Below are 15,276 nucleotides of genomic sequence, written 5' to 3' on the forward strand. Positions count from 1 at the left end.
GAACTGTGGGTGTCCTGTGTGTGTCCCGCTCGTGTCCTGCGTGTGAACTGTGGGTGTCCTGGGGGTGCCCTGCTTGTGTCCTGCATGTGTCCTGCTTGTGTCCTGCGTGTTGACTGTGGGTGTCCTGTGTGTGCGGAGCACAGTCGTCGCCACCATGCGGAACCTGGAGAGGCGCGGACCTCTGGAGGAGGCGGCGGGGGAGGAGCTGGGCCAAACGCTGGAGATCAAGCAGCTGGATGTGTGCGACGCGGCCTCCATCCACGCCTGCGTGGAGAGCCTGCCCGACCGGCACATCGACGTCGTGGGTGAGCTGCTGGCACGCGCGCCGGAACCAACACGGGCACCATCCTCCCCAGACTGGGCCTGGGGGCCACAGGTCGCGTTAGAACTCCTTCGCACAGAGGTTTCATCCGGCAAACGCAAAACAGCTGCAGCAACACGGTGCTCAGCAAGAGCTGCCAGATCTGCGGCCGTTTATATCATGACAGTTCCAGTAAGACGCACAGCTGCTGTTGTGCCAGATCATCCCAGATAATCCCACTATACAATAAATTGGAGACTTCATCTGATTTTGATTTTCAATTTGTTTTAAAAAGTAAGAAATCAGAGTGTTGAGTGGGATCGACTGCTGTGCTTATTGTGAAGTAAAATTACAGTTTCAGCATAGACGAGCCATAAATCACTGACTCGATTACAAATTCTACACGTACAGCCATAATTGATCCCAGGCCTGATGCCAACACACATAACATCGCCCACACACTCATCAGAGTAGCAGCTCTCCCTGGTACAGTATCTTTACATCGTATTACCACAGAAGAACAGCATGGACTTCTTCAGCCTTGCTGTGCTACTTGGGCCTACACTGAACAAGCACCTCTGAAAACAGAAGGCGGGAACAAGACCAACACTGCTTTGTACAGTCTGCTTCTGAACACCTCTCTTCTAATTTTGGCTCTGAATTCCAAAGTAAAGGCTGTTTCACACACAATCCATTAATGTGACGCAGGAGCAGAGCTGGGGAAGCACTTCAAGTGTCACAACTGGGCTGAAGACCACTGTGCAACACTAATTTACCTTCCTACCACCTTTCATGTCAGTGAGCTCTGAGAAGGATCCCCCTGTTTAAAACAAGTCTTGGCAAAGGCAACACAAAGCGAAGAGAGCAATAAGGGCTCTCGTTAGACAACAGCGAATTGCAAGAGATTATTCCCTCCTTTAATCTGATTTTAACACAGCAGGTAATAATTAAAACTATACTGGAACGGTGATAGTGTTAATTCCACAATTACATTCTCCTCCCTTTCCCCTTACTTTCAATCTCCGTTGTTTCTGCAGCAGAAAAACAGAGAAAAGCACATTCCAGCGATCTGAAACCCAGCAGGCAGAGAAGGCTGTCAGCACTGGTTTGCACCCAATGTGTTTTTAATAGCTGGGCTGTGCTGGCTGATACAGTTTCACTGTGGCAGGAAACATGCACTTGACAGAAGTGAAATGAATAAAGTACCACATGTAAACTATTAGCAAAGAAATTAACTTATTTCCAAGCTGCCAGGTTGTCAACTCAGACAGTCCAGCTCAGAATAATTTAGCTGGTCTTTCCACCATCATCTCTTCCTTGAAAGAATATGCAGAGTGAGAATTGAGGAGTTAACACTGTTCCTGTGTCGTTTTAACGGTTACTGAACTTGTTGTGCTAAGACGTGTCTAAAGGGGAGAACAATCAAAATTCACCATAAATTAGCCCCTGCCTCCTGGGGTTGAGAAGCTCCTAGGGAGGGAAACAGAGCTCAGATACCTGCACTGGGAAGACAAAAGTGCGTGGAAAACCATACATGCACATCTGATGATTATCCAGGGGTTAAGACATACAGAGACTGACAGAGCCAGATCTGTCACATTTCAACGCTTTATCATAAACTGCTTGTGCCTGAGAGCTCATGCAATTATATATTTAATTAGCTGGTTGTGTGCAGCAGCAGCAGGCAGCAGGTGGCGCTGTTGACAGTGACAGAGACAAGACGCAGGAGAGACTTCTCTGAGACCAGCTTGCACAGTACTGCACGCAATACTTTTCAGATACTCACACATGAACGAGACAGGCCCAAGTCTTCATTGTCACCACGCAGGAGTCACACACTGTAGTGCTGTAAGAAAAAACAGATGAGCTGTAACTCATTTCTCATCAGTCTGATGCACTCCGATCAGTGACAACCATTAAAATGCAGTGTCGTAACACTCTCCTCTCTTTTTACTTTTCAAAGCAGTGATTTTTGATCTTGCCTGGGCACGTGAAAGAACATGTGCTAGTGATACAAGCTGCATGACAGCGATGACGATAACAATGGCTCAGCACAGGCCCTTCCCTCACAACGCCGATCCTCCCCCCCCCCTGCCTTCGCAGTCAACAACGCTGGGGTCGGCATGATCGGGCCCATCGAGTGCCAGAGCATCGAGGAGATGAAGGCCGTGTTCGACACCAACTTCTTCGGGGCGGTGCGGGTGATCAAGGAGGTGTACCCCGACATGAAGAAGAGGCGCAGTGGGCACATCGTGGTCATCAGCAGCGTGATGGGGCTGCAGGGTGAGGGAGGTCCAGGCGGTCAGTGAGTCGGGGCTCAGGGCTTGTCGAGCCCCAGCTCTGCGACTGGTCCACTGACCCCACAGCACGTACAGGAGCTGCTCCCTGTGCTCCTTATACCCTGGGGGGGTCTGGGGGCTGGGACCACTGAAGTCTCTTCGGTTTTAAAGTATCAGATGAATTACCAGTTTACTAGGTGACTTAAGAATATTCTCTGCTTTAGATTAGCTGTAAAATGTTCACATGCTCTCACCTACTTTAAATATCTGAGATACATTAATGTTTCAGATAGTTCCAACCCTGGGCTGTTAGCTGGGGCTACACACTGCAACTGGAAATCTTTAGACTGACACATAAATTAGGTTTATGGCTCTGACCTGGGGAAAAAAAAAAAACAGATTTTTGCTGTAATGTCTCTAAAGGTGCCAATTTCAAATGTGAAGAAAGAAAGAAAATGTTTCGGCTGTGGAGCCTGCTTTGGTTGTGAGAAAGACAGGGAGGCACCTGAAGAGGGCTCCACAGCAGAAACGTGTTTCTTTTCTTCTCTTTTCAGCATGGAATAAACCTTTACTTGTTCCTTTGCAGCCGACGCATGCTGACACAGCTACCTACTTGAACTAATTTCAAAAATATAATTTAAAAATAACTAATTTAGGTTTTACCATATGTACAAGACTTTGCATGTTTATAAAGGCCACAAGCTATCAGCCTCATGGATACTTTGTTAAGTGGCAGCGTCCCAGGAAGAAAGATCACAGTTGTTCACTCAGTATTTAGAAAACGTTGTATAGTCTCTTGCATCTTGGATTTTGACTCACAGTATTTATTTTGTCTCCCTCACTGCAGGCATCATGTTTAATGACGTCTACACTGCCTCTAAATTCGCCATTGAAGGCTTCTGTGAAAGCCTGGTTATTCAGGCGCTCAAATTCAATGTCTTGTAAGTTTTCTTCCTTTTGTATTTTGTGTGTATTTTGTATGCGTTTTAAAACCAGGTCAGGCCTCCTGCCAGCCCAGTGCTGTGCTTGTCTGTGCTACACCCTAATGCATAACGTGCTGTTGCTTTTCTCCCTGTGATACACTGCTCTGTACTGCTTTGCCCTGTGGGCATGAGTGAGCAGAGAAGCGCTGTGACCTGTTTATCTTCCCATCCCCCTGTCTCCTCGCCAGCATCAGCCTGATCGAACCGGGCCCCGTGGTGACGGAGTTCGAGGCCAAGCTGTACGAGGACGCCGAGCACGGCGACTACTCCAGCACTGACCCCGACACGGCCGAGATGTTCACCAACATGTACCTCAACAACTCCAAGGTCATCTTCAACAGCATCGGGCAGAGCCCCGAGGAAATCGCAGAGGTACGTCAGGGCGCGAGGCCGCAGGCGCGTCACGGAGTCATCGCTCTGTCCGTACAGCTTCAAGCACGAAGCCACAGAGCAGAGGCCTCCTGCCACAGAGTGCAATAATGTTCGCGTCAAGCCAACTCTCATTTACTTCATCCGAAAAACGGCTCGCTCAATTAACCCAGACAAAGAGATTAAACATGAGCAAAAAAGACATCCATCCAATGTAAAGGATGAAGGGATGGAGATCACTGCTCACTGCCTCTGAGGCACCACACAAACATGCAGACTAAAGCGGACTTTGAACGTTTCCCCTTGGTTCTGTTTTTCCATCTGCGATCCCGCGGCAGAAACTCAACATGGGGGAAAGATTTTCTTTTCAGTCTTAGCGCAGCAGGCTGACCTGCACACCAGCGCCCTCTCGCCTTTGCCCATCATCCTCTGCAGCACCCCGCTCGCCTCGAGCCCGCCGCAGTCAGGCTCCAGCTTTGCGAGGCTCAGAGAGCAGTCCGGTCAGAAAGATAAATACAGTGACTAAACTAAAAAGCAACTTGCATATGCAGAGTTGAATCAGCTGATTTTTTTAATTAAATGGAAGTGGCTTTGGATATGGATATGGCCAAATTTCCCATTGGCCCTTACCAATCATGGCCTCCTAATAATCCCCATCTATGAATTGGCTTCATCACTCTGCTCTCCTCCCCACTGAGAGCTGGTGTGTGGGGAGCGTTCTGGTGCACTATGGCTGCCGTTGCATCATCCAGGTGGGGCTGCACATTGGTGGTGGTGGTGGAGGGGATCCCCATGACCTGTAAAGCGCTTTGAGTGGAGTGTCCAGAAAAGCGCTGTATAAGTGTAAGCAATTAATGAATTAATGAATGAATGAATTAATTAAATGCAGTAAAAGGATAAGAAGCCCAGCACTTTCATTTTTAGGTCTGTAGGCGCAGGGCTGATTGGCTCTTGGCCTGGCCAGAGAGCCCAAGTCCCCTGGAGGTCACGGGTCTCTGTAGGAGCTGCTGTGGCTCTGGGCTTCACCTGAGGAGCCTGGCACTGCCAGGGACCGAGTGCGATAAAATGTTGCGGTAAAGGTGCAGGTGCAGGAACAGGGCAGCAGGGTAAATAAAGCATGGCGTGAAGTGTCAGAAACTAAGGCTGACTAAGCCAAAAGTACAGCCTGAAAGGGAACAAGCATGGTAAGCTTGGTAAGGGGAAACCAGCAAAAATAACACACACATAAACCTTCATGAGGGCGGCCAGGCACAGCTATGGAAGGCAGAGCGAGCGCTGCACTGCCGAGTGGCAACAGCCTGAGCTGGAAAGTCTGACACCGAAAGCTTTCTTCTGGCTTTCACTCCACCCAAGCTCACTTCACCACACCGTCACGAACCCGGATGTTGGCTCAACTGATTGCTTTGACTCGGATCCGCCTGCTTCTAAACGGGTGCAGGTCTCATGACCTCCCGCCAGAACGCGGCTGGAAAACTGTCCAAACCCACTGGCGGTCGGTCTAGAAGCGAGGCTGTTGGGTTTGATGTGTTCTGGTCGTCTCCTGCCAGCATCAACTGGCCTTGCCCTCTCTTCTCTGAAATGACATCACTGATTCTCTCTCATACTGTCTTTAAACACCAGGGCACTGAAGAGAAACCACAGTGCAGCAGCCCTGCTAGAGCACAGCCTGGCGTTCAGATTTCAGTGGCTGAATAATTTCCTGTGTGCTTATTCCGAAAGAGTTATATCTTACAAATGAAAACAAAATCACATAGCATTACATCTATTAAAATTCTGTGAAGATCTTAAAAAATATTGACAAAGTCACTGCAATGGAACTTTTCAGAATCAACAGTGAAACACAGACCAAAGGACATAAGTATAAACTGCGTAAAAGTGCATCTAAAACGGAGAACAGGAGGCATCTTTTTACCCGGACTGTTAAGGGGATTCTGGAACAAGATACTCAGCTATGTTGTAGAAGCCGATACCCTGGATTCTCGCAAGAAACGTCTGGAGGAGATCTTTAAAGCAATTAGCTGCTAATGACCAATAGGCCTCATCTCCCGTAATCTTTCTTACATTTTCATGTAAGTACACAGCAGCATATGCTGTGCTGGTTAAATCTGGGGCTGGTTGCAGGCATGAATAATCCACCATGTCCATGTGATCTGACAGAATAAATAGTTCTCCTCCTTCAAGCTGACTTTCTGTAGGGGCTTGGATTTGTAGAATTGACAAATTGATCCTCTTGATCCCTTTAATCCATTGGACATGTTTCCTTGAGCCCTGGTATCTAGGATTTGATCTAGAGATCATCATTTATCCATCTTACAGACAATAAGCCACCTTAGCACAGATTCCTCCTATTGCCTTGTTAATCCGAGACGTCCTTCTCCCTGGGCTCTCAGACCATCAGTTCTCTGCGTGGCTGAAGCTACTTCAACACATCTGTACTGTTAAACCACATAACAGTACATTTTTATTGCAGTTTGCCATCAGAGCTCAAGGATGTCGATCTGGTTTGTTTAAGCAAACTCAAAGTCGTCTGCAGATTTTCTCCTTCATTACAAAATTCAGATACAGACTCTTCAGTGTCTTGTCATGTCATGTCATTTGCCAAACCGCTTTATACCATGCGGTGTCGTGGGAAGCCGTAGCCTACCTAGCAAGCAACGAGCGCAAGGCAGGGTACACCCTGGACAGGACACCAGTCCATCACAGGGCAAGTGCAAGTGCAAGCCATACATGGGGACAAATTGGAGGCCACGGTAAAGGCCGAGGGGGAATAACTCCCTACTCTTATTGAGAAATGCCCTTGGTTTAACATCTGATCCGAAAGACAGCACCCGTCTTATAGTCTTATAGTGTCCCCGCCACTATACCAAGGCATTAGGACCCACACAGACCACAGGGTGGGCCCCCCATGCTGGTCCCATCTAGGTACTGACCAGGCTCAACCCTGCTTAGCTTCAGGGGGTAGCCAGTTAAGAACTGCAGGGTGATATGGCTTCTGGCGCTCTTTAGTGATTTTTATATTGTTCAAAACCTCTAATTATGAACACATTCACCAACATTTCTGGGTAGATCCCCCCAGAAATCTATATTTGCCCCTCCATGGTGACCCCTTGACCTTTACAAGAGTATATCCAGCCTTCCGGCAAGCCCACATGGTGAGAGTCAACAGCACACAGGCCAAGGCAGAGTACAACTCTCCCGCATAATAACATCTGTCCCTGCAGAAAGGAGCCGAGAAAAACAACATTTTCTGACAACAGCAGCACTGATACCACCATGTGGTTCACTTATCATTTAACTCAGTGAACATCTGACTCACCGATTTAAGATTGTTTTTCTTTGCAGCTGCTCCAGATATCTCCATCAGCCCCCCATAGTGCTCTCTCACGGATACCTTTCCACCTAAAACGACGGTACAGCGCAAACAGATTTTTCATCAATCATATTCAGCTTCTGAACAGGCGCAGATTTTGGGATCCTTACGATGCCTAAAGAGACTCCAAGGCAAGACTGGCTCTAAGGTGGGAGGTGGACACCAACTCAGACGCGTCTCTCGCTGAACACCCCCTGTCTGTCGTGCATCAGGTACCCTCTCATCAAGATACTGAATGCCTCCTCAACTTGACAATTTGGATGAGTGAGAAAACCTTGCATTTTTGGAGGTGGGCAGATTTGTCTGCTTACTATCCTCTGTGAAGGCCACATCTGCAAAAGAATATCCTGGCTACACCTGCTTGGAAACGTCCAGAGACACTGGGTGTATCAAGAGAGAGCCCAGCAGCTCTGCCCTGAAAACTCTATTTATCCTCCTTTTCCTCTCAGAAAACATGACCCTGCCACCCTGCCAGTGACAGCCTGCGAGTTTTCTTTTAAGATGTAACACGAAACCACTTAGCGAGTGAAATGACTGTGTGGCCATGACCTTTAGAGGCAGTGGGAGAGGTTTCATCGAAATCTGATCCATTGTATCTCAAGAACAGATTTGCGTGATTTGCGATTTACAGAAGATTCTCACGCTGGGCGACAAAGCAGCCCTGCTCCTTCCTCACCCTTCGGCTCCCTCGCTGCACTCTCACTCTCGGGCTGGTAAACGGGTGCAAAAAGCAAACCATCTCCCCATCTTTAAAGAAAAAACAAGGAGACACACTGAAAACGTGAAAATCCTTCTAACAAAGACACCATTTTTCCGTTTTCCATAGTTTTGGGAAATTTGCTTGGTTTCGTTCCAAAATGCTGAGCTGCAAAGGCCCTGGTTGTAGAAACTGCCTTTACTACATCCACACAAGACATCCTTGTCTTGAGGTCTTGTACATGAGGTGAGCAGTACAGCAGGAACCTGCCTGCAAGTGTGAGCTGGTCTTCATCACAAGTCTCTCTCATGGCAGGTTCACAATAAGCAGGGATGTTGGTCTGTGTTTTGCAGGTTTGCCACTTGAAGCTTTAACCTTTCCTCCTCTTCCCTTCTCTCTCCTCCTCTCCCACACTCTCCTCATATTGTCTCTGCCCCCCATCCTGCTGTCTTCTCTCTCTGTGTCCCTGTACCACCCTGTCTGCAGCACCTCCTGAAGGTTCTGACGGCGGAGTTGCCCCCATTCCGTCACCAGACCAACGCCATGTACACCCCCCTGACCGCGCTCAAGCACATCGACCCCACGGGGAACATGGCCACTGACGCCTTCTACAAGATGGTCTTCCAGTACGACCGCGTCATGAAGGCCAGCCTCATGTGCCTCAAGATGCTGAGATGGAAGGCGCAGAAACTGAACAACGGCATGAAGATGCTCGGGCTCAAGTGAGAGGTTCTCTCTCTGCGTCTTCCCGGACCCCCTCCTCCCTCGGGCCACCCCCAGGTAACCAGCAAACACCCAGCAGTGGGACGACACAGCCCACAGCGCTCGTCTCAGCCGCTGCCGAGAGGTTACAGATGAACCTGCTGTCACTGTGTTGATACAACAACAACAACAACAACAAAAAACATGATTTTATTTTGTTGTGCCGTTTTGTAAGTTTTTCTTATACTCCTGATGCGGAACCTGGCTGCCAGCACTGACTTTACCAGTTCAGTCTCTCTCATGCTGCTCCGCCTCAGTTTCTCCTATTTTGTTTAACTGACTCAGTAATGCCTCTCCCCTCCGTCTTAACACCCCATTGCGAGAGTAGGACTGCAGTCACCTACTCTCTGTAAAGCTCTTTCCATTCTCACGGGTTGGAAAACACAAAATAAAGTCACAGAAGTGACTGCTAGCATCCTGCACCTCCAGTGTTATTCGCTAAACTCCAGACAAAACAGTGGTGGCACTCTATTAGTCTTAACAAAGTCATGAACAGCTTTGTTAGAGATGGACGATGGCAATATACGTGCCTGAAACTGAAACCAGATTGTTGTTGCTGTGGTTAATAATACCTGTGACTCAGCAGGACCCTGGGTCCAAAGGCTGGTGCTGTCTTTGGTCTTTCTGCTCTTGACCAGGCCTATGCACAGTACATGAAAAGCTGTGCATATGCAACATTAATAATTGAAAGTCTTATTTTTTTGTTGATCTTCCAGGTACAACATTGTTGTCGTACATTAAGCATAATGGAACTCAAAAAGGCCCCTTCAGTGGGACGTAGTATTTTATAGCTGTATAATTAATAATAATTGCTTACACTTATATAGCGCTTTTCTGGACACTCCACTCAAAGCGCTTTTACAGGTAATGGGGACTCCCCTCCACCACCACCAATGTGCAGTATCCACCTGGATGATGCGATGGCAGCCATAGTGCGCCAGAACGCTCCCCACACACCAGCTCTCAGTGGGGAGGAGAGCAGAATAACGAAACCAATTCATAGATGGATGTATGGATTCATGTTCATGCTGGATTCATATTCATGATCCTGTTTGGCAGAAACCTGTCTCTAAATAGATATTTAGTGTGTGTTGCTGTTTTTTCTCAAATTTGCAAATGCAGGGAGAGCTCCTATCCTGCACTGAAATGTGTGTCCCTGTTACGCCAGGCTTCAGTCTCAAGGCAAAAGGTTTCAGTGCAACTGTGTTCTTGCAAATGCCCTCCACCTTGTCAAGTTCATGTGAGTAACAATAAATGGTGAAGATTTAAACACTGGGCTGGGTCTGTCTCTTTGATCTCTTACAGAGCCGGTCAGGAAAATTAACAATAGAGCGTTAACGTCCAAGAGCTTCGCTAGGAGAGAGCTGGTAACAGGTTTCCACATGCCTTCCTGACCTATTGATATCGTATTAATTCAAGGTGTAATTACTGTCATCATTTTCACATTTACTGTTACTGTATGTGATACAGCAGCACTGTGTGTTCAGGACATTTCCAGTTAATGAGTAACAAGACACATACTGGAAACTGGGAGGAAGATCTGGTCTGTAATCAGAAAAGGTGTGAAGCAGGCAAAACGATCAGCTGACAAAGGCTGACGCAGCGCATTAATCTGCTTCCTGGTGTCTTTTCATTTGAAGCTGCTGTTTATTATTTGCATCGTGAAGGGCCTCACGCGGGCGGAGCATGGGGGGAGGGGGGGGGGCGAGGACGATGTGAAAACGCACAAGCACGCCGTCTGGTACAGGGGTCGCCGGCACAGGGTGAGATGGGAAAACCTGGCTAACCATCTGACCCCAGCAGCACATGGCCAATTCAAGGTCCACTGCTTGGACAATCCCAGTCACAGATGGCCAATGAAAGGAGCCCAGGCTCGAACGGCTGAAATCTGGAGCATGTGGCTCAACTAAAACAGCACCCTGACTGCTTGAGCCACTTGTGGGCTCCTGGTGCGTAAGAATCTGAGAAACAGCGACAGATAATCACTCTTGTGACACCAAGGCGAAGTGCTTCTTTACAGGTGTGAGAGTGGAGAGTCTTCATACATCCACATGTCCGTTCTCTAGAAACCAGACTGGCCGTTACCGTGTTGCGGCACAAAATATTGATTAAAATGAAAAATTTCCTTCAGAGATGGGCAGTGTCCCAAAGCCCTTCCTCCAAGTCCGCACTTCTGTGATGCAGAGCACGTGAGGACTTCAAGTGCACAGGCGTTCGACGGCGCACCGTTATAAAAAGAGTAATGGGACCCCCTCATGTGACAGCACTCACTGGTCACAAGGCTCAGGGTCACAATGCTGTCTGTTGATGCTGCTCTTTCACTGGCTAAGTCCATGACTGCAGAGAATTTTCTAAAGACATTTTCCATTCTCTGCTCACAATTTGAACAAATCAAATGTCATCTCATCTGTCCCTGCACAAAAGTAGTGACATATCGTATTCGCTCTTGTAGAGCAGTCTGGACCCAGGCGGAGTAAACTAAGGAAAACTTGGCAATACCACTCTCTGTTTATTGTACTATTAAATACATTTCTCCTCGTCTGTCTGGGGTACACAACTCATTCATTCATGCTGAACAGGACTGATTCAAAGCGGTCAAAGTAAATAAGGTAAACTCAAAGTTTACCTCAAAGCTTTGTAGTATTAAATACTTTAATACTACAAAAAATACTCCAGAAGTAAACGAATATTCATCAGTTGAAACGGGGTGACGAAATAAGAGCTTTATGTCAACACTTTGTACCTAGAATACATACATTATGAATCTAAAGTTGCCTAATGAAATTTTATTTTTACATAAAATATTATGAATTTTAAAACTGTGAAAAAATATTTTTTTAAAAAAGAGAATATTTTGTTCTCCATGGCAACTTCCCTCTGCTTCGATAAGTTAGACCTTGAAGCACCACCATTCTGCAAGGAATTGTGGGAAATTCCCGTCAACAATATCCGCTCCGATGCCGACTTCAGAGAAGGGTGCATTGGGGGAGCTCGTGGGCACCCTTGTGAAACACAAATTAGAAATGAGACACCTGAGCCCATGCAGACTTGAGTGAGAACGCGCAAATGAAGGACACAAGACCACAAGTGTGCATACTGGGACACGGCTGTCGTTGGAGGACGAAAATCGAAACGAATTGATAATTGCACATTTGAAACAAAATGCTGATAGCCAACCTGTGCTCATTTTGCTGTGCCCTTTTAGTATGGAGCCATTGCCCTTATACTGTACATGTCACCAGTATGTGTTACAGTGGTCCAGCAGTAATGTCAGACCATTCTGCACTGAGGAAGCTGGTGGAAGCACTGCTGAATGTTATTGACACAGTTCTGTCTCCTTTGTAATATTGCACAACAAGCGGCGAAGCTGGTCGCATTCTTCGTCAGAGGCCAGAGTTAGCAGCATTACTCAAAGCTCTACCCGCCCAGCCACTCCGAAACTCAACAGTCACCGTTTCACGTGGAGGAGGAGACACTGAAAACCTCCAGGCTGTCTTCTTTCAGCATCTTACCTTCTAAGAGCAAATTCCCATGGAAAATTTGCGTGCTGATTTTACCATTGTTTTCCTTTCACCATTTTAATGTTCCTTGATACGACGGTCAAGTGAAATTTCCCAGTCAGGTGCGCCGTGCTTCCCCACACCTCCCATGCTTGCGCTGTTCTGACCTGGATGAGCTGGAGACACGTGTCAATGCGTCAACATGTGTTATGTTATTTCCAACCTCCAGGTGTACCAGAGCAAACAAACATGGTGTTGTGACAGTTCTCTCATGGTTTTATGACCACTATAACACGGATCTGCTTTCCCATGCTTTGTACCAGTAAGTGATTTCACCATGATTGACTGTGCTCGACTCCGCTCATACTGTGCTGTGCTGCAGCAGAGCTTTGGAAAGGAGAGCTGGCCATGTTACCCTTTGGACTTGTCCTGTTTTCAAGTCTGCTTTTGGAAAGATGGAGAAGAGGGCAGCACACCCACAGCGTTCAACCGTGGTTAAACCAAATGGCTCAAGCCTGACATACCCCTGATATAGGAGCTAAAAGCAGGGACTGTGGTCAGCGTGGACACCCCAGCGCTCTGTGGTGGAGCTCAGCACCGCAGCACGTGAGCACCTGCCACAGCACCAGTATCTACAGCTGTGGCACAGGCGGTACAAACAAGTCACATGCTGATGCTCTGCATGGAAAAGATTTGAGTTTTTTTCTCCATAAGCGGCACTATTTTAAAGTGGAGTTTTTCAGTTGTTTTCTTCAAGCTCTCTTTTTGAAATGGCCCTCAAGAAAAAAAAGGTCTCAAGGCATTTCTGACCTTGCACTGCAGCAGGTTGACAATCTGGACAGACCCCTGCTGCAAGTAAGCGCAGTAATTAAGTACAGGAACGAAATCCCAGATGACATTGTTGCCTTCCAGTATAGACTTGCATAGCAATGTAATGGATAATGTTGGGACCTGGGTGTATTTGTTCCCCAAATTCCTTTAAAGCAAGTGATGGAATTCGCTGTAAATACAGTCTAACATCTGATGCTGCTTTGTGCTCAACTCCGCTAATATCAGAAATGTGTCACTTAACACTATAGTACACTGCCCAAAGTGCTTCAGGCTAAAACAGCTCCTTTATCACTTAGTATTATAGTATATTACTGTATCTGGGCTTATGGAAGGCGCTCAGACTAAACTTCACCTGCAATTAAACTGTGGTTAATCCACCTACTCGCTGTGGCAAAAGCCATCTAGACAGACTGGGGCAGCAAAACCCACTGAATGAAAATATATATTTTTTAAAAGTAGGCGAGTGTTTTGCAGTTCCTTACGAAGGGGCACACCACGGTAAAAACACAGTTAAGAGTAGAGCGGCCAAGTGGAATCATGGCTGAGGAACAGATACAGCATGGTACAAACTGGGGGGTAACACATGGCTGAGCACAGTAATAGCTTGGTAGGCAGAAGCACAGGAAGGCCCTGGGGAAAACTGAGGATGCTGTGCAAATTCAGCATGACACACTTTCACAAAGGCGAAAGGCCCCTGTCCTCCACCCTGTCCGAGACGAGACCCCTCTTTCACACCCCAACTTTCACCCAGGGCTGAGGAGGCCGATGGGACAGCTCGACACAGGGAGCCCGAGACGCCCCAGTGGAATTTCCAGAAATAACGTAGAGAAGATCGCTGGCTGTGATTTGAATAACAGGCCACTAAAAATAGCTGCTGACAACAGATGTTTACTCACAAACACCCAGAGGAAGGCGGACAGGAGGGAGGGATTGCTCGGCGGTGCGAGGCGAGTTTCGACCGCCCGGTGCGTTCTCTGCAGGACGCTAGGGTCGCCGACCGTGTCGAGAAAAATAAAGTTTCACTTCGCATTCCACTTTCAAAAGACGCAAGCGGGAGCCCTATTTTTAACCGGCAGCGTGTGTATTTTTCACATGTGATGAACTGAAATAAGTCTGGATTTCCTCTCAGGGTGCAGACAGCGTGACCCCCAATCTGGATATGAAAGCATCTGGTACAAACAGATAAGAGGACAACTCCAGCCAGACATGCAGCGCCCGATGGGGTGCAGAGAAGTTAGGGCGCTTTCCCTGACGCTTGATGCTTCCTAACAACAACACGCCCTCGATGAAAGTTTCGCCGCAGTAAATTTGCATGGCCGTTTTAGTGTTTCTGTCTTATTGTTTGGCCAATATTACACAGTCCCACGCATTTACTATACAGGGCTTTGCCACGCTTTTGCACAGGTCATAAGACCCTGGTCATAAGGTCATAAGATCATATAAAGGTTACAAACGAGATGTGCCTGTTTGGCCCACCTAGGAGTTTTGGTTGCTAGTTGCCAAATTATTTGTGGAGCTCATCCTTCTGTTTCTTGAGTGAAGTCAGTGTATCTTCCTCAACAGTATAGCTTGTTAGCTTCTTCCAGACCAGCTGCAAGCCTATATGTAAAGAAGGGTCTGCTGTTCTTAGTTTTAAATGCACTTCTTCATAGTTTCCACTTGTCCTTTGGTTGGTGTTTCTTGGTTGATTCTGATGAAGTCCTATTGTGTTGACTTGTTTTAAGTTCCCTGCTATAATCATGAGTACTAACAATACCAGAATCTACTGCAAATCATTCATTTCAATCAGGAAGAGCAAGTGGTCTAAATACAGATTCTTGCGGTATTCCACCAATTCTAACATCCCAATTTGTGCATTCACCCCCTAACTGTCTACAATCCATTGACTAATTCTCATTCCAAATAAATGTTACCTTATATGCCTACCGACTGTAATTTGAGAAACAACTTTTTAACAACTCAAAATTATTCTCATGAACCATATTGTATGCTATTTTTGTATCAATTACAAATGCTTGTTCAAGGAACCCTAACGAGTTCGTTAAGCAAGACTAACCTTTTCTAAATCCATGCTATTCTATTGCTGTAAAGATCACCTTCTGGTTTTAATTATTACACTTTGCATCATATCTCTTATACTGTACTGCACGTTACCATGTGTTTGCTGCAGTGCGGCTCGTACTT

At 47.0% G+C, this 15,276-nt stretch overlaps 1 protein-coding gene and 1 long non-coding RNA gene across 3 annotated transcripts in view; one reads left to right on the forward strand and one right to left on the reverse strand.

Moving 5' to 3' along the window:
- LOC107079308 (uncharacterized) overlaps positions 1 to 267 on the reverse strand; it is a 14,588-nt gene extending 14,321 nt beyond the window's left edge. Inside the window, exon 1 of the long non-coding RNA XR_001480256.2 lies at positions 180 to 267. This is a non-coding gene — a long non-coding RNA (uncharacterized lncRNA). The remainder of the gene's footprint in view (positions 1 to 179) is intronic.
- The window catches only part of LOC102693448 (retinol dehydrogenase 8-like), a 15,540-nt gene extending 5,509 nt beyond the window's left edge, over positions 1 to 10,031 (forward strand). The window contains exons 2-7 of one of the 2 annotated variants that reach the window (XR_011183915.1): positions 144 to 305; positions 2,405 to 2,584; positions 3,428 to 3,521; positions 3,752 to 3,935; positions 8,486 to 8,779; positions 9,884 to 10,031. Coding sequence is in view for 1 of the 2 variants with exons in the window: in XM_006638366.3 (XP_006638429.2) it covers positions 144 to 305; positions 2,405 to 2,584; positions 3,428 to 3,521; positions 3,752 to 3,935; positions 8,486 to 8,725 (860 nt within the window). In the remaining variant the exon portion in view is untranslated. Of the gene's footprint in view, positions 1 to 143; positions 306 to 2,404; positions 2,585 to 3,427; positions 3,522 to 3,751; positions 3,936 to 8,485 lie in introns of both variants that reach the window. The other variant, XM_006638366.3, reaches the window with a different exon arrangement.
- The last annotated feature ends 5,245 nt before the right edge of the window (positions 10,032 to 15,276 follow it).

Source organism: Lepisosteus oculatus, chromosome 28 (assembly GCF_040954835.1).
Source record: "Lepisosteus oculatus isolate fLepOcu1 chromosome 28, fLepOcu1.hap2, whole genome shotgun sequence".
NCBI lineage: Eukaryota > Metazoa > Chordata > Actinopteri > Semionotiformes > Lepisosteidae > Lepisosteus > Lepisosteus oculatus.